This window comes from Mandrillus leucophaeus, unplaced genomic scaffold (assembly GCF_000951045.1).
Source record: "Mandrillus leucophaeus isolate KB7577 unplaced genomic scaffold, Mleu.le_1.0 Scaffold56, whole genome shotgun sequence".
Taxonomy (NCBI): Eukaryota; Metazoa; Chordata; class Mammalia; order Primates; family Cercopithecidae; genus Mandrillus; species Mandrillus leucophaeus.
This window is the reverse complement of record NW_012106030.1, coordinates 2,665,355-2,692,429: the sequence shown is the minus strand read 5'-3', so window position 1 is coordinate 2,692,429 and position 27,075 is coordinate 2,665,355. Positions and strand designations below refer to the sequence as shown.

Below are 27,075 nucleotides of genomic sequence, written 5' to 3'. Positions count from 1 at the left end.
TTTCACAATACAGGAGTATCACTTTTATTAAGACATGGATAAGGAAATTCAAGGTCCCTTTTTTCTAATTATATACAGTGTGATATTTTGCTTTGAAAGGCTCAACTCAAATATCAAATACCCATACCAAAATACTGATATGTAAACAGAAAAAAAAAAAAAGTTAAAAAAGAATAAAAAGAGCTAAATCCCAGAAAAAAATCTAGGCTAGTTATTCCCAAACTTATAGAGCTTTAAAAGTAAACATTCCCAGGCTTGTAAGCCTAGTTCAGTATCAGAATCTTTTGAGGTAGAGCCTGGAAATCTGTATTTTGAAATTCCCCAGAAGAGGCTGGGCACAGTGGCTCATGCCTGTAATCCCAGCACTTTGGGAGGCCGATCTGGGCAGATCACGTGGGGTCAGGAATTCGAGACCAGCCTGGCCAACAGAGTAAAACCCTATCTCTACTAAAAATATACAAATTAGCCAGTGTGGTGGCATGTGCCTGTAATCCTAGTTATTCGAGAAGCTGAGGCAGGAGAATCACTTGAACCCGGGAGGAAGAGGTTGTAGTGAGCCAAGATCGCGCCACTGCACTCCAGCCTGGGCAACAGAGCGAGATTTCATCTCAAAAAAGAAATTCCCCAAAAAGAATGTGAAGAAGGTCTGGTGTGAGAGGAATGGAGTTGGTCCCTATATCTATCACAGAGAGAAAACTGGCCCAGATTTTTATTAGCTCACATAAATGGTACATTTCTTCCCCAATCCTCTTTAATACTTTGATCACATGTCTTGGTATATGTAATCAAGAAAGTTCTCTAGACAAACGTTTCTAGAAGTGGTCTTTGTATCATCTGCCTCCCAAACATTTGGAATGGTTGTTTTGAAAAACGCAAATTCCTGGGCCTATGGCAAGGCTACTGAATTGGGAATGTGGCCAGATAGTTGCATTTCAAACATATACCTCAATAATTGCCAATGACCTCAATAACTGCCAGGTCCAGAGGTTATTCTCAAAGATGGAGGTGTTTAAAATCTGCTTTTATAAATGATGACTATCTCATCATCGTTCCTCTTCCTGAACTAAAATTCAACAACTCAGAAAGATCTACGTGGAGTGTATGATCACATAACCATTCATTACTTATCCATTCATTGTTTCATCAATTCTTTCTCATTCTTACCCAATTATATTGTCACAGGTTAAAAACTCTTACCACTCAGGGTTCACTCTTGTGCACACCACCAGAAATGATTTACTAAGAGGACATGTTTTTAAAAGTCAGCAATCTAAATCAAACTTCTCTTTCTTATATTACAAATAACAAGAAATGTGTTGGAACTCACCAAGAGAAATAAAAAGCATGACTGAGAACAACAAATAAAAAGAAATACAGAAATTTATAACCTCTACAGAACAGCCAAGGTCCCACTAACAAACATTTTTTTTTCCAGACAGAAAATTTTGCTTGCCCTACCTGATACTGTGCAAGTATGTTTACTGCAGTTTAATATCCACACAAGCAGGAGAAGGAATGTAATAATTTTTCAACTGGAATGAATTGACAGCCAGTGTTAGAAAACTGCAGACTCTGCGGAATCAATAAAGGCTGCTGGCATCACAAAGTAGTACTTTTGCCCAGAAAACATCTCACAAAGGTCGGGTTTACAAACCACCAGGTAGCAGTATCACTTTCACATCTTTCCAGGGCTATTAAAATTCCATTAAACAATCTTCCAAAACCAACTCGCAGCCTTTAAAGTTCTCCAACATCATCCCAGAGACAGATCAGCCTCAGTTCATATGGTAAAAGCAAACACTTGGTTAACTCTTGTTCCTGGTCACAAGAATCATTTGTAGAATTCTGTTTAGTAAAGGTATCAAAGCAAATATATATTACTTATAACTGTAAGTGTGGAACTAGGTGGACATACCCTTTTGGTAAAATGTTACATACCCGTTAACTATCAGATGATTTCGCAAAGTAAGTTATTTCTCTGTTGTAAATCTTGGAAAGCCACCAACTCTAAATATCTGGTGTTATAAAATCAAGCCCATGTCATAAGACACAGCATTCAATTGTGCTGGAAGAGCAGCTGAAACTAAGCAATATCTCTTGCCCACTTAAAAAATATGGTTTTTCCATACTTTTTCATTATGGGTTTCAAGTCATACATGGAATTTCATCAGGCACAATCAATTCTAGATTAACCACTCATTCAACATTTATTGCGCACCTCCTAAACCCATATTCACACTGCCACATGCGCCTGACCCCAATCCCCTCTTGGTTCAGTCTTCCCGTGTCCTAAAACACAGATGAAGAAACGGGAAACACGTGCTCCTGAGTAAGCAGCGTTTCTCTCCACCTCTGAACAGAGACGCATGGCTGTCACCAGATGCAGGCAAGAGTCTTCATTAAATACAGCAGTTTTCCTCCAAAGGGCATAAACTTCATTATTTGCTTATTTGATCTCAAAAGCAGGTGGATTTGTACTCAATCAAAGCAGAATATGGGCACCTCAGGATCTTGATAGAGAACACAGAAGTCTGTTGCTCTACTCAAACCAAACGTCTGGTAGAAAGAATTATGTTTATAGTGGAAAATGGGCAGGCTATTTGTTCCTTTAAGTCAGTGGTCTCCACATATCACTTTCTGAATCAGCTAAAAAGTTTTTTAAAGTATTCCCATAGATGTATACTTAGTAATTATATTCATGTACTATTGTACTAACATATACAATATGAAACATACACACAAAAAAAGAAGAATTTAAAGAATGAGAAAACACAAATAAATACAAATTCTAATGTTTTCTTCCTGGACCTAGCTATACCACCTCACAAAATGACCTACGGTGTACAAACCCCTAAGCTATTAGCCTCTATAACAGGAGTCCTTTACAGCACCCAATGGTTGTGGAATCTGGAAGTGGACCGGATTATCAGTGAGCAGCATACTTTGTACTGTCTTAGCACCCAAGAAATCCCTTCAGGGTGTTATGCTTTACAAGACATGTGTGCAAGTTCTTTTTTTTTGAGACGGAGTCTCGCTCTGTTGCCCAGGCTGGAGTGCAGTGGTGCTGTCTTGGCTCCCTGCAACCTCCACCTCCTGGATTCAAGCGATTCTCCTGCCTCAGCCTCCCAAGTAGCTGGGATTACAGGCGTGCACCACCATGCCTGGCTATTTTTTGTATTTTTAGTAGAGATGGGTTTTCGCCATGTTGGTGAGGCTGGTTTAGAACTCCTGACCCCAGGTGACCCACCCGCCTCGGCCTCCCAAAGCGCTGGGGATTACAGGCATGAGTCACACGCCCGGCCGGCATGTCTGCAAGTTCTAACAGGAAACACCAAAATATGTAATTTTCAGAAACATAGTATGTGAGTGAGTGTTAAAGGGACGCTGCTGGGATCTACTCTATCCCTCACCACTCCCTATGTGAAAACTCTTTTGAACCTAATGCCAAGCTGGTATTACTTTTCTTTAAAGACAGTAAGTGTTCAAGAAGCTAAGAGTCAAAACTGTTGCTTGATTTGAAATACCACATGTGTGATTATGGCCAACTTTCCTGTGTTCCAATTTTCCACCAAGTTCCAAACTTTCTATTCTTATCTGTTTTCCCAGAATCTCATTATTTTAAATAACTTTTATACTTAACTATATGTTTGTAAATTGTTTTATAGAGCACAAAAGAGTAAAAAGTAAATAAAACTCACCAATAGCAGTGAGGGATGACTGCATTATGACTTCCATAAGGATAGATTTAAAAAGGTATTTCCAGAAGCAGCAGATTTTCTGTACTTTGGATTATATATACTCTGAACTATGAAAACTCGGAATTATGAAAAAAGTGTAACAACCTTGGGATCGCATCCTTGTTTCCCATGGCAAGGATAAGCTGTTTGCTCCATTATCAGCAAACCTCTCCTTCTGTCCTCACTGGCAGAAGTAATCAACTATTGATTGTAATAATGCACTGTTTTCATACCTTTTCTAAAGCATGTGCCTATTAGCAGAAATAAGAACTGCTTCTAATGAATGCTCAATAAATATTTGTTGAATGAATGGAAAAACAACAGCTACATAGTTCCAATAGTTACCTTAGTTAAAGAGTCACCATTTGGTTTCTTTCTTTCAGAGACTTCGGCATCACAGAAACCTCGGGATTCAGAACAGCAAGTAGATTTCATCCCGAATACTCAGCATAATCAATGGCAGTGGCTAACAAGAACTTAGTGAGAGGGATTCTGAGGAAGAAACCTGGTTGATTTGTAAGAATGACTTCTGTTATCCCAAATGTGGTGTCTGTTTTTGCATACTTCAATTTTCATTAGTCCAACAAGCTACTCTCTCTTAGACTAGGAGGGGATCCTTAAAGACAGGGACCATGTGGTTTTCATCATAATTCCTACATATGCACAGTAAGTGCTCCATAAATGTCAGTCACCCTTTTGTGATGCCTTGGTTGATAACAGAAACAGCTGAGCCTTTTAACTTAAATAAGTACCTTTGGACTTTGAAACCATCCATTCACTATCTAGGGCATACTAGCAAATTAACAAGAATTGTGTTGCCCCTCCACCTTCCCTATTTGGCCATTATTTACTAATCAACCAGGGTTTCTCCTCGGAATCCTTCTCACTAGAATTGAGAGGGACAGCTCGTTTTACAGCTTCAACCAAAAAATTTTCTAGAATAGTGGTTCTTAATTGTAGTTCTCACCTCTGACTATCACTGGAGTTACCTGTGTTTTAGAAAACGCAAAGCCCTCATCCATGGAAATTGTGACGCAATTGTTAGGGTTATGATGCAGACACATTTGGTTTTGGTTTTATAAGACTGCGAAGTGAGTTAAACAGCCAGATTGAGAACACTAATCTAGTCTACATCTACATTAGTTCTTAAAGGCTAAATCCTTCTTTTATGGATTGACAATATGTATTAACATATTAGACAAAGAACCAGAAGTTCTACCACAATGAATCTTGATTAATTTGTTTAAATTAACTTCCCCCAAAATTGACCATGAAATCTCTTCATCAATAACCCCTATCATACAGGGTTTTTTATTTATTTATTTATTTTTTTTAGACAAAGTCCCCTCTGTCACCCAGGCTGGAGTGCAGTGGCACGATCTTGGCTCACTGCAACCTCCACCCTCTGGGTTCAAGTGATTCTTCTGCCTCAGCCTCCCAAGTAGCTGGGGTTACAGGCGTTGGCCACCACGCTTAGCTAATTTTTGTATTTTTAGTAGAGAAGGGGTTTCATCTTGTTTGGCAGCCTGGTCTCGAACTCCTGAACTCAAGTGATCTGCCTGCCAAGATCCTCTCAAAGTGCTGGGATTACAGGCATGAGCCACGACTGGCCTATCATACAGTTTTAATGGAGCACAGCCATATCCATTCATTTGCATATTTTCTGTGGCTGCTTTCATGCTACAAGGACAGAACTAAATAGTTGCAACAGAGACCTCATGGCTCACAAAGCCTAAAATATTTACTATTTGTCCTTGAAGGAAACCTTCACCACTCCTGGATTGCAGTGTTCAGCAATACCTTTAAAAATTAGAAACACTAATCTAAACCAGAAGATTCTGGCTGAATCCTCAAAGTTCTGAGGAAAGGCCTCATTAAACAGGGCCCCACTTCTACTTCAACCACGGTGGTCTGCCTCTACTTTTTCAAGTTTCCTTTGTAAAAAGGGTTCCCTTTGTTGCTAAGAAAAGTTTAACCACCACTGACAGAAACTCAGAGACCTGAATAGGCAAAGGTCACATAAATTATACTCTGTTTTTGCCACTGAGAGTCTTAGCTAACAGTCCCTGAAGTCACAGCAATTAATCTTAGCTTATTTAAACTGAGTGTCTGATAAATAGCTATTTAGGCACTGTGTTCATGATCAAGTCATGATCAAATGTAAATACATTACATTTATTTAGTTCTCCCAAAAAATGTCTTTTAAAGGTTACATTTTAATATTATATTTTTGGGTTTTGCAAGAATCAACAGAACAAAAAGCTAGGTAGAGAATATATCTTCAATTTCTATCTATCTTTAGTCAAAAACATTTCTACTATATCATTCAGTGTCTCCTAGGAAAGAATGCATGAAAATAATTCGTAGTGTTTAGTGCCTAGAAACATGTAGACTTCTCTTGGTAAAGTATATACTTTCTTTTACATACTCCTATCAGATTTATTATATAAATCACTCTATTTCGCTATTCTTCTGAGGAGCCAGGACTCATCAGTTGTAAAATCATCTTCCCTCTTTCAAAACACAATACAGCATTTAACATGGCTCTTATTTCCATGGCCTTTTACATACAATCATTTAATGTAAGCTGCCTAAAATCCTTTTTGGAAGTTGACAATTGTTACAACAAACATGTAAATTGCATCATTAATCGTACAGATAACATGCATTTCTCAATTGAATACAGCACATATGAAAAGATAAAGGAATTAAAGAGACATTTAATTTAACTGCCATATAAACAGAATGCAATTATTGGCCTCGTTTTAATCTTGGGTCGTAATCAATGTATACTAATCATCATTACAGTCAAATGGGACTTGATGTAAAGTGTACAACTGAACAATTTTAAGCTTATACATAGAAAATCAAATATTGTTCATATTCTTTCCTATCTAAAAAAGTAGGAAGCAATGTACTACAGCTGCATTTCATAATTAATCTTACACCTACTAGGTAGTATCTTTGCAAGTCTTGAAACACAGAATCCATTTTTTAAATTCCAACAATAATATCGAAATCACTAGGCATCAAGAAACTTTCTTCCTGTTCTGAGTATTTCATCCTAATTTATTTTACCTTTCCATAACCAGTTGATGCCGCTTATCTTGCAGGGGATTTTCAGATTTATGAGGGAGCCAAAAAGTAGTAACACACAAATGAGATCTAGAAAAGCACACGATAGCTATAAAAACAGCTCATCCATCATCTCTACATTTTGATTCCAGAGACAGCGCGGTGAAAGGTGTTGTTTCCACACCACTCACCCCGCACGTTTAAAAAGGTTTGCTCCATCACTTACACAACTGAAACTGATTGATTAGCTGCTAGAGAAAAATCAATACAAATATCCTAGAAAACACTAGCTTGTAAATTCATTCTGGCCCCAACAAAGTCCTGGTCACCACTTGACATGTTTGTCTAGATACCTAAAATGCAACCGTGTCAAACCCAGCAAAGTCAGACCCCAAACACTGTTAATCCTAGGCATTTTTAAAACCTCAATCTCATCAGAAGGGAGGAAGTGAGAAGGAAGGTTTTGCAACGGTCTGTGAGAACAACCAGATGATACTCAGAAGTTACCTGGTAAACCTTAAACTCAAAAATAAAACACACACTGAGAAGGTAAAAACAGTCAATTATGGAGGTTGAGAGAGAGAAAAAAAAAATGCCAGAAAACCAGTTAAACAGATGTAATTTATATAGAAAAGAAATTACATTTGTACTTAAACACAGAAATATTTACTTTAGTGCTGTCCATTCAAAAGTTGATGAGCTCTCTCATTTTTTGGCAGCTGAATGCATAGTCAGCACATTTTTAGTATTGTGGGAAGCCATTTTATATTCAGAATGACTTCATGATTATTTCAGAATCACTTCTGAATGCTTCCTTGCCTTTGGGTTAGCCTTTAGTCTCCTAATACATGAGGCTAACAAGAAATACATTTTTATGAATATAAAATGCTCATAATCACACCTGTAATCCCAGAACTTTGGGAGGCAAAGGTGGGCAGATCACCTGAGGCCAGGAGTTCAAGACCAGCCTGGGCAACATGGCAAAACCCTGTCTCTATCAAAAATAGAAAAATTAGCCAGGTGTGGTAGTGCATACCTGTAGTCCCAGCTACTTAGGAGGCTGAGGTGGTAGGACTGCTTGAGCCCAGGAGGAGGAGGCTGCAGTGAGCCGAGATCATGCCACTGCACTCCAGTGAGATCTCACCTCAAAAAAATAAATAAATAAATAAAATGATAAACATGCTATTCAGAATAAAATTTTGATCCTATTGTATATTGTATCATATGACTGGAAAACTGGGTTCCAATCCTCACTCCACAGTTGATTCAGAATTTAAAAAAATAAATTTGTAATTATGACATACAGGAGCCATTAAAAAAATTAAAAGAAAGAAAATGTCACTTTAAGGATGGGAAATTTAACTCCCATCCACAGAGTGGCTTTAAACCTTTATTGGTGGCATATTTAGGTTTTTCATTATAGAGTAACTTTTCGCAAAACCATGTTTGTTATTCATTATAAGACAGGCAATCTAATCATGGTAGAATGCAGAACTTAAGAGTTTCTGGCCCAAAGAATATTCCTATCACCTGAATGATTAAATAACTAAATGTGCAAAAGTCATAGTAATAAGAAAATGAGTCATTTCTTCTATTATGTTTACTTTCATAATTATTATTTGCAATTTTAAAGCTCAAACTTAGGATTTCTATAACAGCATTAAAATCTCAATTTCTTTTGCAGAAAAAAGATAATGCTACTAAATATCTTAAAAATATTAGCTTATAGATTGATACTTCCTATTTTTGAAAGGGATTATAAGGCCACCCTTAGCATGAATTTGCACTTCTCAAATTTAGAAAATGAAAGGTAACTGTCATACTAGATATCTATCTACGGAGAAATTTTTCATAAAACATAATTTGGACTCAAAAGAAAAATCTGTCATTTGATTTCAGTCATTAATGTTTTTGCTATGGATGTTACAACACTCTTACCCAAAATCAGACCTCTCTTCCTGGCTTCGGATTTAAGTAATATTAAGTAATATTTCTTCTTCATAATATTGACATAACCAATTACTTCATACACGTTATCTCAAATTCTTAAAACAAAAACATTAAACGTTATAGTGATGAGAAAGCCATAAGCTTGGAGAGGTGAGATACCGTGTTCACATCATGTGGCTGGTAAGCAACAGTGCAGTATTTCAAATCTAAACTGCTTATAGCAAAAAGCAACAAATACTTGAGGACTTAAAATTTTTCTGGCTGGGCGCAGTGGCTCACACCCGTAATCCCGGCACTTTGGGAGGTCAAGGTGGCTTGAGACCAGGAGTTCGAGACCAGCCTGGCCAACACAGGGAGACCCTGTCTCTCTAAAAAGTTTAAAAATTAGCCAGACTCGGTAGTGTATGCCTATAGTTGCAACTACTGGGGAGGCTGAGGCAGGAGGATAGCTTGAGCCCAACAGTTTGAAGCTGCAGTGAGCTCTGACTGTACCACGACACTCCAGCCTGGTTGATACAGTGTGAGACCCTGTTACCAAAAAAAAAAAAAAAAAAGAAAGAAAGAAAAAGAAAAAAACAACTACATTTCCTGAACACACTGGGTTATCTCACAAGTTAGCTCACCAGTTCAAAAACTAGTTTTTAGTTTCAATTCTAATACACAGATAATAACGCAACAGAAAAAACTGATGTTGCAAACATTCCATGGTTGGGAATAAAAAGATACTTATCTTACTGATGTTGGTAAGAGCAATCTTCTAATACTTTCTTTAAAAATAGCTACTACATTACTGCTAACCTCTGATATATTATTTCAATCACTCACCTTAACTAGTCCAACCCACTTGTATATGACAATGTTAACTAACTAAAGATCTACAGAAGCAATACACTGTAACTTGGTTGCTCAGAGGACATCTCTAAAGATAAATCACAGAGCTAAGGTGGATACTGTTAGAAAAAGTCATAATCAGTTTATACAAACTATGTTTCTGAGGCAGGAGAACAGGGCCTGGAGGCAGGGAACCTAATGCCAATTCACCCTGACTTCCTAGAACTAAATCGAAAACAAAAACAAAAACAAAAACAAAAAACTTTCCAGCCTAAGTAAAAAAAGGACCAGAGGTTACTCCCTTTGCAAACCCCCATATTTTCTGCAGCGCAGATGGGAAATTGAAAGTACCTCTGATTGTTGCTTTCTGCAACCAGTCAGAGATCTGTATAAGCATGCAACTTTGTAAGTTCACTTCAGCTTTCCACAACCAATCAGATGTTTGCATACGAGTGTGATCTTTGCAACTGCACATCAGCCTCTGATTGGTTGCTTTCCACAACCAATCAGACTGACCGTGGGGCCACCATTTCATTTACATGGGGTGAACACCAAGTGGCCAATGGGAAACCTCTAGGGGGTAGCTGGATCCCAGAAGATTCTGTATCCGGGCCCTTGAGCGCTGCTCAGACTTGCTCCCACACTGTGGAGTGTACTTTCATTCTCAATAAATCTCTGCTTTTGTTGCTTAATTCTTTCCTTGCTTTGTTTGTACGTTTTGTCCAGTTGTTTGTTTAAAACGCAAAGAACCTGGACACCATCCACAGGTAATACTTCTGTTCTGTCTTCTTTTTTTCTCAAGTCATGTATAATTCATAAATGTGTCCATATAAAGCCATGAAGCAATCATATCCGAATGTTGGTGTAAGTTACAGGTAAGAATAGATGTAAGCAAGTGAAGAGGAGATTTTCACTTTCTACATGGTGATTTTACAGCTTTACATTTTTCAAATAAATTTTCAAGTAAAATAAAATACTTTTCAAAAAATTATATGCAGTTGCACTTAGAAATGCATGATGTTAAAAAAAAAAAAAAGTACTAATTTGCATGCCTTCTAAGTTGCAGTGTTTGGTAGACAGATGTTTAATATCCCCATTATCTGACAGATATATGAAAAAACAAACACTAAGAATGCCAGTAAATATTTTTTCAAATAGATTTAGTTTCTGGGAAAATTTTTGCCCCTTTTAAAAAATCCTTGGAAGTACTGGTTATGCTGTAGTAAAGACAACCACCCAGGCTTTTTCTTAGATTAGACAATAATCTGGCTCTAAAAGGAGAACACTGGCAAGAGTCAGTAAATTTCCTTTATTTCTCTCTCAATACTAGTTGAATGTGAAAGGAGGAGGGGACTGAGCTAAGAATATACAAGTGGAGAAAAACTGTTGGGAGGCATCAATAAATCAAGCAAGGGGATATTTTTCTCTATTAAAAGAAACATTCCAAATTCATGTTTCTAAAAGTTTTCTATAGACTAAACAAAAAAATGAATTTGGAACTCATACTTTCTGAGGCCCAGAGTAGGAAGTATTGAAATTAGCACTCCAAGTTATTTGCCAAAAAAAAAAGCACATTGCCAATAACTATTAACCTGCAAGATTATGAGACAATAGATTATCTCATGTTGGGAGTAAAAACACACCACTGTTACAGGCACATACTATAAACAAAGACAAAAAAGGAAGTTTAGGGTTTGAGCAGTTGTATGTGCACACAACTGTGACTCATGTTAAAGATAAGTCTTATTATATGCTGAGAGAGACCTAGATAATCACATTTCCCAGCAAGTGATGATTCAGAAGTAGTTGGCCACCCCACACAAATCATTCTCATTAGGCCTCTCCCCCAGTACCACTCTTTACTGGTCTGACAGTTCTGTTAAAATGGTAGCCTCCTTTATTGGCTGATATGAAAACCTACCTTCTTCAAAGAAGTCTACAAACCCTAATTAGCTCCATTTTCTAAATGGTCCAAAAAAGTCAAAGAAAGAGATGAAAAATCTGAGTATTTCACTTGTCCACAAAAATCTTAACAGACATCAGAGGCTCATGGATTTCATTTTATCTTAATTTTGTCTTTTCCATGGAGTCTAGAGGTGGATGATAAAGTTCAAAATACGCCATTTACCTTAGAGTGATGAGAAAATGGAAGCGTAGTAAAAGAAGAGTAATTAATGTAAAAATAAACTAAGTGATTAAATCTGGTCACATCTTTTATTAGTTAAGCTGATATATTTGTAAAACTCTTCATAAAACGAATGAAGTCGGTCTCTAAACTGAAGTATTACTTACAAGACTAACATAATTTCTTAAGAAGACTAATTTCACATGTAATTCTAGAAACTCTTACCTTGAAAAGATTGTTTGGCTCTATCTACTAGTTCATCAATTGGATAACTGGCCAAATTTCCTCTGGCGTGTTTAGTTTTGCAGTAGGTACAAGCATTGAGACACCTGTTCAAATGATAACAATAAATCAGACTCAAATTTCTAAAGATGGCATATACTTAACATGGGGGTACCTCAAAACATACACAAAAGTGCTCTTTCAGAAACATTTGCATAGTTTACACAAGAGATTCAAAAACCAAGTATCTACCATGTCTCAGAGTTATTTTATCTCTACCAGGCACAAAAATGTGTAATTTTTGTAAGTAGTTGAAAAAAATTTCAACTGCTCAAGAATGGCTGTACAAATCACATATTATCTAAAAGTGCACATATCTATGAGGAAGAAAGTTTAAAAATGCTTACAATGACTAATCAAAAGAAATTCAAGACCTACATTACTTTTCATAAACTAGTGACATTACTTTGGCCAACATAACTACAAAGTTCCGGTATCCCCTATACATACTATATTACTCAGAAAGGACATATACTCATCTAACTTTTAACTAATGATATAAGAATAAATAAGTAGATAATACAGCATTCTCATAAGAAAATACACTCTTAGAAATTTTTAGATAATCTTTTTTCACTCCTTGAAATCAGGAAAAAATATTAAAGCACGTTCAATGAATAATTCTCTGAGACTACATTAATCAAAGTAAAAAAAGGAGAATGGCAATATTAGCTTTAAAAAATTAAAAAACTGGCATATTTCCCAATAGTATTTAGACATGATATAGAATTGTCTTTTTTAAAACTAAAATATTGGTTCTACTCTTATAATATTAAAATATACCTTAAACAAAATTATTACAAAATAAAAGACACAGTTACAAAATAAAAAATAGTTCTATATCCAAAAGATAAGGCTCAATAACACTGAACCAAAGAGAAAGGAACATCTCTTCAGTGATTCGATTGCTATAATGAGTAGCAAGGCTTTAAAAAGACCATCAGTACACAAATGCTTTAAAATTTCATATTGAGAAAAATTGTACTTTTAACAATTGAATCTGACCCATGGGTAATTTTATTAATATATGACTTTAAGATACATATGAATCACTGTACTCAGCAGTGAAATATGCAATGCTTAATTTCTGAGAATTTTCACATGGGATCCTTAAGTAAAGTAACATACATTTTAAAATGTGTTTTACTATTTAACCGACCACATAATCTTGAACTGCTAACACTCTTTTCCTCCTAAGCAATTTACATTTTTAAAATAAACACAAATTGTGGCCTCTCTTCCAAATAAAGGTTCTAGTCTCCCAGTTGTTATATGTCTTCTCTTTACATTTTCTGCCCTTTCTATAACAAGGGGAAGTTGAAAACCATTCTATTGTTGTTTCCTTGGGAGAGTAATTCAATTTTGTTTAGCCCTTACTAAGCATCAGACACTGTTACCGGTATTTTCTTTTCTTTTTTCCTTTCTCTGTTGTTTTGTTTTGTTAATAGAAACAGGGTCTTGCTATGTTTCCCAGGTTGGTCTCAAACTCCTGGGTTCAAGTGACCCTCCTGTCTTGGCCTCCCAAAGTGCTGGGATTACAGGCGTGAGCCAGCGAGCCTGTTACTGATATTTTATATGCCTTTTCTCATTTAACCCTTTCAGAGTTGGGTTTTCCCATCTCCATCTTAGAGACAAGAATCCACCTCAAAAAATCAGGTAAGTAGCTTGCTCAAGGCCATGTAACAGCTGAGATTCAAATCCAGGCCAGTGAGATTTCAAACTCCAAGATGTTTCCATACCAAGCTGCTCTCTCCAACAAGAACTGAGCGCCAAACATCTCAGCTGCACAAACATGCAAATAAAAAGACCTGCAAATCATCTGACATGAGATATAAACTAATATAGCATATACATTCAAATATATGGCCAGTACTTATCTTCTTGAAGCTAAATATGAAGCTATTTAATTAAAATATGTGTTCTCTCCTTTATTCTTTGGAAATCTAAGGTCAGGCCTCTTGTCCATCCACTGTCCTAAACCTGTCACTTTCACCCTTGTTTACAAGTTCTGGTTTTCATCCTCCTGCTGGTACTGTGTGAAAATGTGTCACTTCGTCGGACTTGCCACATCATTTAAAATTCCATAGCTCAGGTTCTCAAAGCTGTTTACTGGTACACTGGAAGACCAAGGTTCTCTGCTTTTTCCTCGAGTGTCTTCATGGCCCAGTCAATGCAGCAGGCCCTGTCATGAAGCTGTGATTCCCACGTATGACTGGCATTCACCTAAGTTAAATCAGCATCCTTCCAGGGAACCTGTCATCTCTCCTTCTAATACTACCTCATTTATTGTGATCCCTTTCCCTTATTTGTCCTATTACCAATGGAAAGCTCCATAAATTAAGTGAACAATCTTAATGGAAGCTATTGGTCGAGCATTCCTAATCTGAAAATCTGAAATCCTCCCAAATCGGAAACTTTTTGAGCAACGACATGACACTACAAGAAGAAAATTCCACACCTGACCTCATGTGATGGGTTGCAATCAAAATACAGTCAAAACTTTGCTTCATGCGCAAAATTATTTTTAAAATATTATGTAAATTCCCTTCTGGCTATGTGTATAAGGTGTACATGAAACATAAATGAATTTTGTGTTTGGACTTGGGTCTCATCCCCAGGATATCTATCTATCTATCTATCTATCTATCTACCTGCAAATATTCCAAAATCTGGGAAAAAAAAAAAATTCAAAACGCTTCTGGTTCCAGGCATTTCAGATAAGGGATAGTCAACCTGTGCTAATATTTCTGACTTTGGCTGTTTCTGAAAAGTAACTGTCTTAAGGAACACTAGTAGGGGGAAAGGGCAGGGAAGAAAAACAGGAAGAAAAAGACAAAAGAAACTTATTTTAAAATTTATAACATAAATGAATTGATACATGTAAAATACTCAGAATGGTGTCTGTATCTAGTAAGCGATCAGTAAGTGTTGGCCACTGGTAGTTTAATGTGACTCTTATTAAACAATTCTGTGAGGAAATAATTATGCATTATCATATCCCAGGTGTACTTAACTTTATGGAACAGATGTGTTGCTGACAGGTTAGCTTAAAAGTCAACTGTGGAAACCAAATCACATTTTCCTACTGTCTCACTTAATAAAGATGGAAATGTATTCCCCGTGGAAAAGCACTAATGAAACTGTACCAAAAAATTTAAATAAAACAAAGTGATATTCTGAAACATTTATAATACTTAAGCAAGTAAGAATATGACATGCAGAATTCAAAAAGCTCTGTGTTAATTATAGTTGTTGACATGATAGTTTTTTGGTTTTTTGTTTGTTTGTTTTTGAGATGGAGTTTCATTCCTGTTGCCCAGGCTGGAGTGCAATGTCGTGATCTCGGCTCACTGCAACCTCTGCCTCCTGGGTTCAAGCTATTCTCCTGCCTCAGACTCCCTAGTAGCTGTGACTATAGGTACCCGCCACCACGCCTGGCTAATTTTGTATTTTTAGTAGAGACAGGGTTTCTCCACATTGGTCAGGCTAGTCTTGAACTCCTGGCCTCAAGTGATCCACCCGCCTTGGCCTCCCAAAGTGCTGGGATTACAGGCATGAGCCACCAGGCTTTAAAAAGACCATCAGTACACAAATGCTTTAAAATTTCATATTGAGAAAAATTGTACTTTTAACAATTGAATCTGACCCATGGGTAATTTTATTAATATATGACTTTAAGATACATATGAATCACTGTACTCAGCAGTGAAATATGCAATGCTTAATTTCTGAGAATTTTCACATGGGATCCTTAAGTAAAGTAACATACATTTTAAAATGTGTTTTACTATTTAACCGACCACATAATCTTGAACTGCTAACACTCTTTTCCTCCTAAGCAATTTACATTTTTAAAATAAACACAAATTGTGGCCTCTCTTCCAAATAAAGGTTCTAGTCTCCCAGTTGTTATATGTCTTCTCTTTACATTTTCTGCCCTTTCTATAACAAGGGGAAGTTGAAAACCATTCTATTGTTGTTTCCTTGGGAGAGTAATTCAATTTTGTTTAGCCCTTACTAAGCATCAGACACTGTTACCGGTATTTTCTTTTCTTTTTTCCTTTCTCTGTTGTTTTGTTTTGTTAATAGAAACAGGGTCTTGCTATGTTTCCCAGGTTGGTCTCAAACTCCTGGGTTCAAGTGACCCTCCTGTCTTGGCCTCCCAAAGTGCTGGGATTACAGGCGTGAGCCAGCGAGCCTGTTACTGATATTTTATATGCCTTTTCTCATTTAACCCTTTCAGAGTTGGGTTTTCCCATCTCCATCTTAGAGACAAGAATCCACCTCAAAAAATCAGGTAAGTAGCTTGCTCAAGGCCATGTAACAGCTGAGATTCAAATCCAGGCCAGTGAGATTTCAAACTCCAAGATGTTTCCATACCAAGCTGCTCTCTCCAACAAGAACTGAGCGCCAAACATCTCAGCTGCACAAACATGCAAATAAAAAGACCTGCAAATCATCTGACATGAGATATAAACTAATATAGCATATACATTCAAATATATGGCCAGTACTTATCTTCTTGAAGCTAAATATGAAGCTATTTAATTAAAATATGTGTTCTCTCCTTTATTCTTTGGAAATCTAAGGTCAGGCCTCTTGTCCATCCACTGTCCTAAACCTGTCACTTTCACCCTTGTTTACAAGTTCTGGTTTTCATCCTCCTGCTGGTACTGTGTGAAAATGTGTCACTTCGTCGGACTTGCCACATCATTTAAAATTCCATAGCTCAGGTTCTCAAAGCTGTTTACTGGTACACTGGAAGACCAAGGTTCTCTGCTTTTTCCTCGAGTGTCTTCATGGCCCAGTCAATGCAGCAGGCCCTGTCATGAAGCTGTGATTCCCACGTATGACTGGCATTCACCTAAGTTAAATCAGCATCCTTCCAGGGAACCTGTCATCTCTCCTTCTAATACTACCTCATTTATTGTGATCCCTTTCCCTTATTTGTCCTATTACCAATGGAAAGCTCCATAAATTAAGTGAACAATCTTAATGGAAGCTATTGGTCGAGCATTCCTAATCTGAAAATCTGAAATCCTCCCAAATCGGAAACTTTTTGAGCAACGACATGACACTACAAGAAGAAAATTCCACACCTGACCTCATGTGATGGGTTGCAATCAAAATACAGTCAAAACTTTGCTTCATGCGCAAAATTATTTTTAAAATATTATGTAAATTCCCTTCTGGCTATGTGTATAAGGTGTACATGAAACATAAATGAATTTTGTGTTTGGACTTGGGTCTCATCCCCAGGATATCTATCTATCTATCTATCTATCTATCTACCTGCAAATATTCCAAAATCTGGGAAAAAAAAAAAAATTCAAAACGCTTCTGGTTCCAGGCATTTCAGATAAGGGATAGTCAACCTGTGCTAATATTTCTGACTTTGGCTGTTTCTGAAAAGTAACTGTCTTAAGGAACACTAGTAGGGGGAAAGGGCAGGGAAGAAAAACAGGAAGAAAAAGACAAAAGAAACTTATTTTAAAATTTATAACATAAATGAATTGATACATGTAAAATACTCAGAATGGTGTCTGTATCTAGTAAGCGATCAGTAAGTGTTGGCCACTGGTAGTTTAATGTGACTCTTATTAAACAATTCTGTGAGGAAATAATTATGCATTATCATATCCCAGGTGTACTTAACTTTATGGAACAGATGTGTTGCTGACAGGTTAGCTTAAAAGTCAACTGTGGAAACCAAATCACATTTTCCTACTGTCTCACTTAATAAAGATGGAAATGTATTCCCCGTGGAAAAGCACTAATGAAACTGTACCAAAAAATTTAAATAAAACAAAGTGATATTCTGAAACATTTATAATACTTAAGCAAGTAAGAATATTACATGCAGAATTCAAAAAGCTCTGTGTTAATTATAGTTGTTGACATGATAGTTTTTTGGTTTTTTGTTTGTTTGTTTTTGAGATGGAGTTTCATTCCTGTTGCCCAGGCTGAAGTGCAATGTCGTGATCTCAGCTCACTGCAACCTCTGCCTCCTGGGTTCAAGCTATTCTCCTGCCTCAGACTCCCTAGTAGCTGTGACTATAGGTACCCGCCACCACGCCTGGCTAATTTTGTATTTTTAGTAGAGACAGGGTTTCTCCACATTGGTCAGGCTAGTCTTGAACTCCTGGCCTCAAGTGATCCACCCGCCTTGGCCTCCCAAAGTGCTGGGATTACAGGCATGAGCCACCACACCCAGCCAGTGATAGTTTTGAAGTTCCAAACTCTTTATTGTATAAGATGGGTTCATCCTTATCCACAGTTATCAAAATAATACTGTATATAATCTCAAGAAAGTAAAAATTTCTTAAGAGCACATTTTTTGGCTGCTTGTATGTTTATTTTTAATTTTTGTGGGTACATAGTAGGTGTATATATTTATAGGGTACAAGAGTACACTTCTTTAAACTTGCTATAACAGTACCAATGCAAGCATTAAATTTGCTATTGTCTTTTAAAAGCTTTAAAAAGAAGAGATTTGTTATAATACACAGAAGAAAAACATGCAGTGTAAAATCAGAAAAGAAAGAACAAGCATTTTGATGCTACTTGGTTGAAAAACAGTTTTTCTAATCACCAAGAATTATGTCGACCAATCATTTCAACATAAGAAGCTTCCCATAAAATAAAGAAATTCTCAATAGAAACCTTTAGAAGATAGTTTCAGTTATCTGTAAACAATTAAATAATTGTCTAGGAGAAAGAATACTGAGCCAGTTTCTTCAACTGTCAGAAAACAAAAGATCTTTGAAGGTTGACTGCAGAAAGCCAAAACCCAAATGAGATGGCTGTTGAACTACAAGGAAGATGCAAAATCTAAATAGGCCTAGACAGTCCTGACGGAAGGATAAAGCTAGCACACAATACCTACTAATCTTTGCACAGGTTGTTACATGGCCAGAGACCAAGAATGACTAAAACCCTCCAAAGCAGAGAGAGTTTAAGTATTTAATTTGGCAGTATAACCCAAGAGAGCTTTTTTGTTATTTTTATTTTTTTTAAAAGGTTTTTTTGTAAAGACAAGGTGTCACTATGTTACCCAGGCTGGTCCCGGGCTCAAGTTATCCTCCTTTCTCGGCCTCCCAAAGGGTTAGGATGACAGGCGTGAGCCATTGCACCCAGTTCAACCCTGAAGTCTTAAGAAACGTCTGTGGTAGCATGTTTTTAAATTACATAAACTGAACAAATGAAATAACAATGAGTTTTCACAAATTAAAATACTTCAAAGGGTTTAAACACATAACGGTCAACTTAATATCCGAACCACATAAAGCAAGTGAAAACTAAAAGTTTGAACATACCTATTCTTTTTTTTGTAAAGAGCATCTTTAGATATTACAAATTCTGAAATAATTTAAAAATCAGAGTTATACTCTTAAAAAGTCACTCGTACTGGTATCTTTTTTTAATGGGGGGAAAAAAGGTGACTAATGTGACACAGCCTTCTGGTTTGCTCTGCTTCAGGTCAAAGATAACCTGAATACGCAAAAACCTTTTGGACTCAAGCACTAACACGTACAACCTCCACTTTCCATTCCACTCGCATGATTTAATCATTATTTGTTTTTCATAAACTGATAGAGTATGATCTTTCTCAAAGCTTCAAATGTTACAAAATGGCCAGGTGTGGTGGCTCACGCCTGTAATGCGAGCACTTTGGGAGGCTGAGGCAGGAGGGCTGCTTGAGCTCAGGAATTCAAGACCAGCCTGAGCAACATAGTGAGACTTTGTCTCTACAAAAACAAAAAACAAACGTTACAAAATAATAAGCCTTTAATAAGAACTAAATCTTGGAAAAGCCACACTGTGGTCTAGCCACATTCTTCCAAACTGAAACACCATCAAGCAAAGAAACAACAAAAACCCAAGAAACCAAAAGTTCACACAATGTAGGCCCTGCCAGACTTGATTGTTAAATATAGCCTATTGTGAGTCCTCATCTTGGTTTAACCGTTTTTCCAGGAAAATTACTTTTTGATGTTTCAAATACAGGAGATACTCATACCAACAGAATCTGATAAGATCTTCAAATGATAATATGATACCTGTTTGTCAAGATCAAAATTCTCAACAAACAATGGAAAAATGACATACTTGAAAAATTAGCTGAATATACTTCCAAAACCCTACATTCTTTAAGCTTCCTGTGCCCAAAATTCCTCTTGGCCTAAAATGAATCCCTCCACTTGGGTGACTGACTCAATCTTCTCTCCTGTATCTTCAATTGTGAACTTTCGGAGTTAGTTTCCTCTGCATTAAAATACGTGTACTAAATTGAAACATAACTGCAGCTGTATTTTCTCTTACTCTATTCCCATCAGCTACATACTTTGCTCCAAAATGTTGTTCCAGCATATTTTAACTCTGTACCTTTGTTTGTCAGTCACTTTACTTGAAAGAATTATACTTATCACCTCTCAATCCCTGTAAAAATCATCACAACCTTTAAAATAGTTTGGGGGAAGAAGTGGCCAATGATAGTAAAACATAGCTGCCAAATCCTTGCCAGAAACTCAGTTATGCATTTTATATTAATTGTTTCATTTACCCTCACAGCAATCTTGATAGAAGCATTATTATTCTTCCGTTGAGGAAACTGAGGCTCAAAAAGATTAAGAAACTTGCTCAAAGTTATACAGACAGCCAAGTCAAAGATCCTTCCAATTGCATCTGAAGTTCCTTTATCACCAATTGTACGCTGTACTTCTCTTAAGAAACATTGACTTATTCTGTGTAAGAATACATGATTAGTTGTATGCTTATCTCAATATTCTTAAGGAACACGTATTATCTTCCTTATTTACTATCTGCTATAGCATTTAACACAGTGACTTGTATACTATTCGAATAACAATAAATACATAGATCTCTTGGTGATTTCATAATGAACAGACCAGTTGACAAGCCAATACTTGGCTACACAGCTAGGAGGTGTACTAAGCAGAAAGGTATCGAGTAAAATACAATGAAGCAGGGAAATGGAAGTCGGGAATGGAGAAGGTACACAGCAGTAATGCAGATCTTGCCAAAGGATCAACAATCTTGTCTTAGAGGTCAGGAAGCTGGGAACAGGAAAGTAAAGCTTGGAGATGAGAGCTGTAAGACAAGGGACCCTACACAGGGTATAAGCATACTACAATCTGTACACCATTCCAAGCAGACTATGCAAAAAGAGAAATAAAGGGCCTGAGAGTCTATTAAAGACCATCCATTTTCAATATTAACTATTTTTCCAATTTCTATCAGTAGTTTCTGATGCTGGGATGTCACAGAGCAACACACTTAAAATGCACACACACATAACTGGACATCAAATAGACTACCAATTTGTTATTTTGCCAAGGGAGGACCAAAAAAAGTTAAACTATCTTGTACTATCATTACTATTTTACAAAAAATAGCATATTTTAAACAATAAAACAGGAGGAATGTCATAATGAAGTCTCACAAATGTAGCTTCATAAAAAACTCATTATATTTTCCTTATATTCATTTTATAACAGGCCAGCAAAAAAAATCCATCAAGTTCTATAGAAACTGTTGCTGTAGATGATTCTTTAACATCTTCCTAAGTTTTCCTTACATTTCTATAATGATCTTTAGAATTAAAGATGTACAGGGGGAAAAAAGCTAGAAAATGGCCTCTTTTAACTGGATATTGGTTTGAATTAGCTAATACGTCAATTGACATACAGTATGTAGAATAAACATAACTAATAAGTAGCAGTGATCATTCCAGTTGGATTTTCTTTTTTAGGGGGAGGATGGAGTCTTGCTCTGTCACCCAGGCTGGAGTGCAGTGGCATGATCTGGGCTGACTGCAAGCTCCGCCTCCCGGGTTCATGCCATTCTCCTGCCTCAGCCTCCTGAGTAGCTGGGACTACAGGCACCCGCCACCACACCTGGCTAATTTTTTTGTATTTTTAGTAGAGATGGAGGGTTTTACTGTGTTAGCCAGGATAGTCTCAATCTCCTGACCTCATGATCCGCCCACCTCAGCCTCCCAAAGTGCTGAGATTATAGGTGTGAGCCACCGTGCATGGCCTCTCCAGTTGGATTTTCAATGTGTTCTATTTGTAGCTAGTGGCTTACTCCCTGGGAGACAGAGTCCCGCACCCTTAATAGCAACAGCTATTTTCTAAATGTGTTTACTAAAATAGCATGGTGAAAGATAATGAAATTCTGTCAACCATAAAGTTGACAAAAATTTTCTTTTGTTCCACCTTCATTGTTATTTTTAGTTTTATAAAGCAATGACAGCAGACAAAAATTAAGGCTAATATATTATCTATACCTTCCAAAGACAGCAGTGGAGACAGCTGTAATTGCCAAATAATGTTTGTGATGTAGACACCTGGTTGGCCATCCAAGCTGAGGCCCGTACAGAGTGACACTGTGCTACAGATTTGAGTTAACTTACCAATGTCCAAGCTGAAAACGAAACAGGAACTATGAACACAACTACACATTCCTACCATAGGAGGAGATTTTATTTATATAATATATGTATAAATTATACATATAAATAGACATATAATTTATCCTTTAAGAATATAATTCTGCCATGTAAGACATATTTCTAATGTACCATAAAGTTTAAAAAGCAGTAACAAATACTCTTTTAAAATTATGTAATATAATCAAGTAGATGTATACATATATATAAATCATACACATACAAGTATACACACACACATACACACACACACACACACACAATTTCTTCCCAGCTCCACCCCTAACTGTTCTCTCTGTCTGGTTTGTTTGGTTTTTGGGTTGTAGGTTGTCTTTTCTTTTTTTCTTTTTAGGTACACATACCTGGCCCCCTTATCAGATTTACTGAATTGGAATTTGCAGGTATGAAAATAAGGCATACATATATATTTATAAAAAGTATTATTATTATATGTTGAAGTGAAGCCAAATTTATGCTAGTATTAGAACTATTTATTTCTGCAGATTAATAGTGAACACTCATCTGCTGTTAAACTAAGCAAATTTGACTCAATCTGTACTTTCAAATATTCTACAGGTCAACATATGGGAAAATGATCCCTAGCAAAGACTTACCTAAGGGTTAATCTGAAGATGTGACTAAGCCACAGGTTAAATATACCAACCAAAAAACCTGAATAATGAACCATAAAATATACTCTAAAAGCAAAGGAGTATTAGTGAGCAAAGCTATTGTTTTTGTTCTCTCAGTGGTTGTGGAGGCTGACGTCTCCTGAGGTGAAATCTCACAGGAAACAGTGGTTGAGGCTAATTCTATAACATGTAACAGGTACCATATTTTGGCGCCTGGGATAAAAGGTATTGTTCTAACGTGGGTCAAAACATCCTGTGAAAAGAAAAGAAAATCTTATATTTCAAGGGCATTGAAACTAGAAAGCTAAATTCAGATAAAACTTAAATTTCTAACCTGTGTGGGAAAAAACTTAAATTGTTTGGGTCAAATAATGGTGTGAGTAATTACATAAGAAAGAGAGATGAGGTGTTTTAAAGTGAAATGAAAAAGTAGTACACCTAAGCATTTATGTAATTACTCACCATTTTAACTTCAACAAATCCTTCAAATTCGAGAGCTAACAATTTTAATTAACATTGTAATAATTTCAGTAAAATTCAACTGCCCATCTTTGACTTGGAGATTATTACCTAACGCAGGGGCAGGACAAAGTAGCATTTACCAGAGAGAGAGAATGAGGGAACTGGCAGGCCCTTAGCACACAGTCCACTGGCTGTCCAGGCGACCACCCAAATACTGGTGAGAAGCAAGCTTTCCCACTCGGACCTCAGCTGCACAGCGGTTTAGTGTCTCATCTCCTACATACACATTACACCTCTTTTCCTTGACTGATGGTAAGAATTCCTACAATTCAGCGAGAGATCTTTTCTTTCTTCATTGGAACAGGAGAAGGGAGTGATAAAAACTATCCCCAGTAAATACAACATGTATTTAAAGGAATGTATATTCCTTTATAAAGAACTGTGCTGTTTTCAGAAACTGTCGCATGGAAAAGGGAAAAAATGCATCTCAATGGAGGAAATAGGTCAATTTAAGAATTTAAACACGAACACTAAAGAACAGTATTTCAAAGATGAGCAAGCAATATGCCAGCTGAGAACTTCCATCCCAAGAGGTGGTGATATTCATGGAGTATAACCCTAAAAAGCCAACCTACGACAGAGACGAAAGTGAATTATAAGAAAGCCCTAGCTTCCCGGATTCTATTCTTTTCAACCGTAATGCCACTGAATTTGCTACAGAATAACTGCAACTTACACTGAATTTTTAAATATAACTAGCTTAGTGATGGTGCTGCTTTTATAAAAAAGAAAATGTTTGTATAATATGCAAACATTATATTTTTGGTAATATGATGACTGGAACTCAGCAAATCAGATAGCCTTTGTAACATAATCATCAGTTTGATTTACTTCGATGCTTTTCTTTTCCCACTGCTAAATCTTAATGTCATGTCCAAGTGAATGAAACAGTTACTCTACCAATTCACTATCAAAAGTGCAGGTGTGGTCTATTCATAGGAGGTACACTCTTGCTTTCCTTTTTCATCTACGTAGCAGGGAGTCAAAAGGAGGCCTGAGGGAGCAGAAATCCATGGGTACCTTTTACAACAGCCAGGAGAAGGAAGGAGAAGAGAAAGGGTAGTTGCTCATATAAAGTACACAAAGCAGGGCTCCCTCATACACATCTCATTTTGATAAGCACAACCAGCAGATTCTTGGTGCCAGTAACAGAAGCTCCATTTTTCAGATAAGAAAACTGAAGTTGAAAAGGGATTCCAGGCCAGGCGCAGTGACTCATGCCAATAATCCCAGGACTTTGGGAGACCGAGGCAGGCAGATCACTCGAGGTCAGTAGTTTAAGATCAGCTGGGCCAACACAGCAAAACCCTGGCTCTACTAAAAATACAAAAAAATTTGCTGGGCCTGGTGGTGCATGACTGTAATCCCAGCTACTGGAGAAGGTGAGGCAGGAGAATCACTTGAATTCAGGAGGCAGAGGTTGCAGCGAACTGAGATCATGTCACTGCACTCCAGCCTGGGTGACAAGAATTAAACTCTACCTCAAAAAAAAGAAAAGAGACAAGACAAGACAAGACAAGACAAGACAAGACAAGACAAGACAAGACAAGACAAGACAAGACAAGACAAAGCAAAGCAAAGGAGTTCCAGTACGCAGGCTAATTAACTGCCAGATTTCATGTCTGCACCTACCTCTTCCTACTTCTAGGAAGACTCAAAAGGCTCCTTTTGTGGGGAAGGAGGTACCTGTTTATTGCTTAATATGTATTACTTTAATAAATAATTATTTTAATACTCAGCTTCATTGAGGTAAAACTGACACAAAATAAACTCTACATATTTAAAAAGTACAATTTTTAAGTGTTGACATATGAATACATCTGTGAAACATCGCCACAATCATGATAATGAACATAGCCATTGTCCCTAAAGGTCTCCTTGTGTCTCTTTGTCACCTCTCCCTCCAAACCCTCTACCCAAGTGCCCAGGAAATTATTGTTCTTTCTTTCACTATAAATTAGTATGCAGGATAAATTGGTTTTCAATAATTTTATATAAATGGAATCATAGAGTATGTACTCTTTTTGTCTGGCTTTTTTCATCCACACAACACAGTGTGTCAATAGCACATTGCTTAGCACTACTCTGGATTTGTGCTTTGCTAGCTGTTTCCTGTGAAGTTATGGCAGTATGGGATGATAGAGCGAGACAGCCTAGACAAGAGAGCATGGACTTGCCTTTTCTATTTTGCTTCCTGTCCTCATCCATAATGCCAATTTCTAACTCTGATGTGGGAGAAGGTAACATCAGAACTCTCAAACAATAAGCTAATGCTTTAAATTTCATGACTACTCTAAACATTATATTATAGTTGCTTCAACTAAAAGAACCTTAAATGGTAGAAAAATTAACAATGATGAAATGTGTTGCCTATTTCTTCTAGTCTAGATAAAGATAAGCTTAGTCTGAAAGAAGAGAAGGAAGAAAATACACCATTGACAGGAGAGGCCCTCTTTGCCTTTATAACCCCCAGATACTAAAAGTCTGGTAATGTGGACTCCAATAGGGTTAAGACAAAAATAGACCAACCAAAAGGTCAAATCCCAGAAGCCAAACTTAGGCTCGTGAAAATAGAAGCTGGTATGTTAGAAATTCCATAGGAGATGAGATTGGAACCCAGAGGACATCTAACTCCCACCCCCACAGTTGTCCTTTCCCAAGCACAGCCAAGCATCCTCTTGCCTAACAAAGACAAAACAGCTCATTGTGAAAACAGCTGAGATGTAGCCTAAAGGCAAGGGACAAGCTGAGGCCAAAACAGGGTATTGGCCTTTCAATTAAGGTCCTGGAGTTTAGGTAGAGGCTTCCCGCTATAATAGAGAAATTCTCAAGTGCAGAAAGGATCACTAGGCAAGGTCTCTGGCTATTGTTACTGCAGATGGAACTGAGCATAACAAACAGACTAATATTCCACTTAGTCCACTTAATGGAGCTCATTTTCCAAAGAAACCACAAAAACCTGCTGAAGGTCTATGTCAGTGATTCTTAAGAGAATGCATCAGATGCTCTGGGAGTTCTTATCAAAGCAAAGATCACTGGATTTCCTGTTCTCATTCAGAAAGTCTGTGGTGACACCCACAAATTTGCCATTCAAATGATGCTATTGCTTCTGGTCCCCTGACCATGCTGAGAACCACTGTTCCAAGGCAACCTGAGATTTCTCCTACCCAACCTTGCATTAACTGAGAGAGAGAGAGCTGCTGGAAATGAATGGTCCTTCCCAAAAGCAGCCCCAGAGGTGGTATTAAAAAACAAGGAAAGCGGAGAGATTCTTAGCGCTAAAAATCACTTGCTGTCAAATATGCTAAGAAATTAACTTCCTACCAAGCACAGGGAGTGTTCAGCATTCCTGGATTATGAAAGAATGACCAATATGTGTTGTTTTCTATTATTTTCCTTTTAAGATGAGACTTTTCATTGCAATCATCCTGTTCTTCCTCCAGTATTATG

The 27,075-nt window shown here is 37.1% G+C and overlaps 1 protein-coding gene across 2 annotated transcripts in view; it reads right to left on the bottom strand.

The window, feature by feature from the left end:
* The window catches only part of CDKAL1 (CDK5 regulatory subunit associated protein 1-like 1), a 743,372-nt gene that overhangs the window by 390,776 nt on the left and 325,521 nt on the right, over positions 1–27,075 (bottom strand). For both annotated transcript variants that reach the window (XM_011998164.1, XM_011998165.1), the window contains one exon: positions 11,944–12,047. In XM_011998164.1, coding sequence (XP_011853554.1) covers positions 11,944–12,047 — 104 coding nt within the window. The remainder of the gene's footprint in view (positions 1–11,943; positions 12,048–27,075) is intronic.